Source organism: Salvia splendens, chromosome 4 (genome assembly GCF_004379255.2).
Source record: "Salvia splendens isolate huo1 chromosome 4, SspV2, whole genome shotgun sequence".
In the NCBI taxonomy this organism is placed as follows: domain Eukaryota; kingdom Viridiplantae; phylum Streptophyta; class Magnoliopsida; order Lamiales; family Lamiaceae; genus Salvia; species Salvia splendens.
In genome coordinates, this window is record NC_056035.1 from 17,336,119 (window position 1) to 17,338,456 (window position 2,338).

The 2,338-nt window shown below is 38.1% G+C and overlaps 1 protein-coding gene across 1 annotated transcript; it reads left to right on the forward strand.

Annotated features, from left to right (window-relative positions):
* Positions 1-327: 327 nt before the first annotated feature.
* Positions 328-1,728, forward strand: LOC121800747. Its single transcript, XM_042200254.1, has 4 exons — positions 328-853; positions 950-1,131; positions 1,295-1,438; positions 1,495-1,728. The coding sequence occupies exons 1-4, from the start codon at positions 328-330 to the stop codon at positions 1,726-1,728; spliced, it is 1,086 nt and encodes a 361-aa protein (XP_042056188.1).
* The last annotated feature ends 610 nt before the right edge of the window (positions 1,729-2,338 follow it).

Sequence of the window (2,338 nt, forward strand, 5' to 3'; positions counted from 1 at the left end):
GCACAAATGATTAATGCAACAAACGCGATTAATGCTAGTAATAACAGGTTATGCATTTACCAACACTTATTATTAGATCTCACTTCCATTAATTTCAGAAATATGCAAAAAAATACAATATGTTTAATTAGCACCTGTGAAACACTTGGAAACTGAAAATAAGATCAAATTTTAACAAAAAATGAGGCGCCAGTTTTGCCACCAAAAAATGGGCGGCAGAAGTGAATTACACATTGAAATTTGTGTTCAACAACTTCTATAAATACATTCACTTCAAATGTAATGCTCCAACAACCTCAAGTCTTCATAACTTCTTCAATGCAATAAATGGCCCGAATTGAATTCCGTCCCGAGTTTAAAAACCAGGTTGTGCAGTTCATAGTTGGGAAGTGCGTCAATGGAAAACCACCCCGGGGTACGATGAAGGAGGCGCAACTGAAGTTCAATATTTCCCGTCAATCATGCACAAGGCTGTGGAATGCTGCCAAAAAACAACAAGCTGCAGGTCAGGTAATTCAGTTGGTTAACAACAAAAAGACCAGGTATTATCCCAAGAGAGTTGCTTTCGATGTTCATCTGTTAATGAGCTTGCATTACTCTAAGAGGAAAAACCTCTTGAGCTTGAGTGCCAACTTAAAATGTTCCAAAACCATAGTTTGGAGATGGGTCAAAGCAGGTTTGATCAGGCCACATACTTCGGCCATCCGGCCAGATTTAACAGCTGAGAATAAGCTGCTACGAATGAGATTTAGCTTGGAAGCATTAGAATTGGATATGATCCTGAATAGGATCAGATTCAATAACATGCACAATACCATTCACATTGATGAAAAAGGGTTTTATATCACAAAAGGTTCAGACCGATACTATCTCGCACCAGGGGAGGAAGAACCACATAGGACATGTAGCAATAAGAAACTTATTTCAAAGATAATGTTCATGTGTGCAGTGAGCAGGCAACTATTTGGATCAAACGGTGAATGCTTATTTGACGGAAAAATTGGGATTTTTCCCTTTACAAAACAAGTTGCAGCCCAAAGGTCAAGCAAGAATAGGCCCGCAAGCACAATAGAGACAAATCCCATAGAGAGTATCACAAAGATTGTGATCAAGGATTGTTTAATAACAAAGGTATGTATGCATTAACCTAATGCCTTTACTATATGCACACTTTAAATGCATTCCAATGGGCCTACAACTTCATGGCCCACTAGTTGTAATGCAAATGTGCAAGAATATTTATTTCCAGTTTCATTCATGACCCCATTTCAATCATTTTCATGTATTTACTCAGATAATCCCTGCTATCATGGCAAAATGGCCAGATGGGGCATCCAAGTATATCAAGATACAACAAGATAATGCAAAGCCACACATTTCAAATGATGATCCAGATTTTATACAAGCTGCCAATCAGAATGGGTTCTCAATGTCACTAGTTCAACAACCACCAAACTCACCTGACACTAATGTGAACGACTTAGGGTGGTTTAGGGCAATACAGTCATTGCAGGGGCTGAAGTTTTTGAAGGGGCTGAAGGCATTGAAGGGTCTGAGCATATTGCAGGGGCTAAAGTGATTGAAGGGGCTGAAGACGTTGAAGAGGCTGAGAATATTGCAGGGGCTGAGCATATTGCAGGGACTGAAGTGATTGCAGGGTCTGAGCATATTAAAGGGGCTAAAGTGATTGAAGGGGATAAAGACGTTGAAGGGACTGAAGAGGTTTAAGTTATGGCAATGCACATTATGTGGTTTTTTTTATGAAAAATGGTAGTGCATGTTAGATTTTGTTAAGCTAAAGGGTTGTATGAGTATTGCATTATGTTGACAAACATAATGCATAAATCATGCATATTTTTGTAAAGCTTTTTTAATGTAAATTATTTTGTATGCAGATATGAAATGGCAAAGCAAAACTTGTTCAACCCACCCATCAAATAGCTTTCCAAAACCTTCTCATCAAATAGCTTTACAAAATCCCCCAATAATGCACATATAACACACATGACATGCTCAACCAGTCAACAACCATCCAACAATAAGCCAACATCCAGCCAACAATGCACATCAACCAATAACTTTCCAAGCAACCAGCCAACAATGTACACCACATAAATAAAATGAGGCAGAGACACCATAGTTCAAGCAAATCACAATTTTATCCCCTAAACCAAGGACACAACAATTCAAGCAAAGATAGTATAGAAAGATCTCACCCAAATCATCCAATCGAAAGAAATTCAAAGTGCTAGAAGCTTGGTTTGGATTTTGAAATTTAGAAGTTTATATTCCTAATGTATATTGCTACAATTGGAATGGTGGGCATTTATGAAAATCT

Coding starts and splice junctions, on each gene's coding strand:
- LOC121800747 (XM_042200254.1), top strand. CDS start 328: ATGGCCCGAATTGAATTCCGTCCCGAGTTTAAAAACCAGGTTGTGCAG. Junction 854..949: donor AGGGTTTTATATCACAAAAG/GTTCAGACCGAT, acceptor TCATGTGTGCAG/TGAGCAGGCAACTATTTGGA. Junction 1,132..1,294: donor AGGATTGTTTAATAACAAAG/GTATGTATGCAT, acceptor GTATTTACTCAG/ATAATCCCTGCTATCATGGC.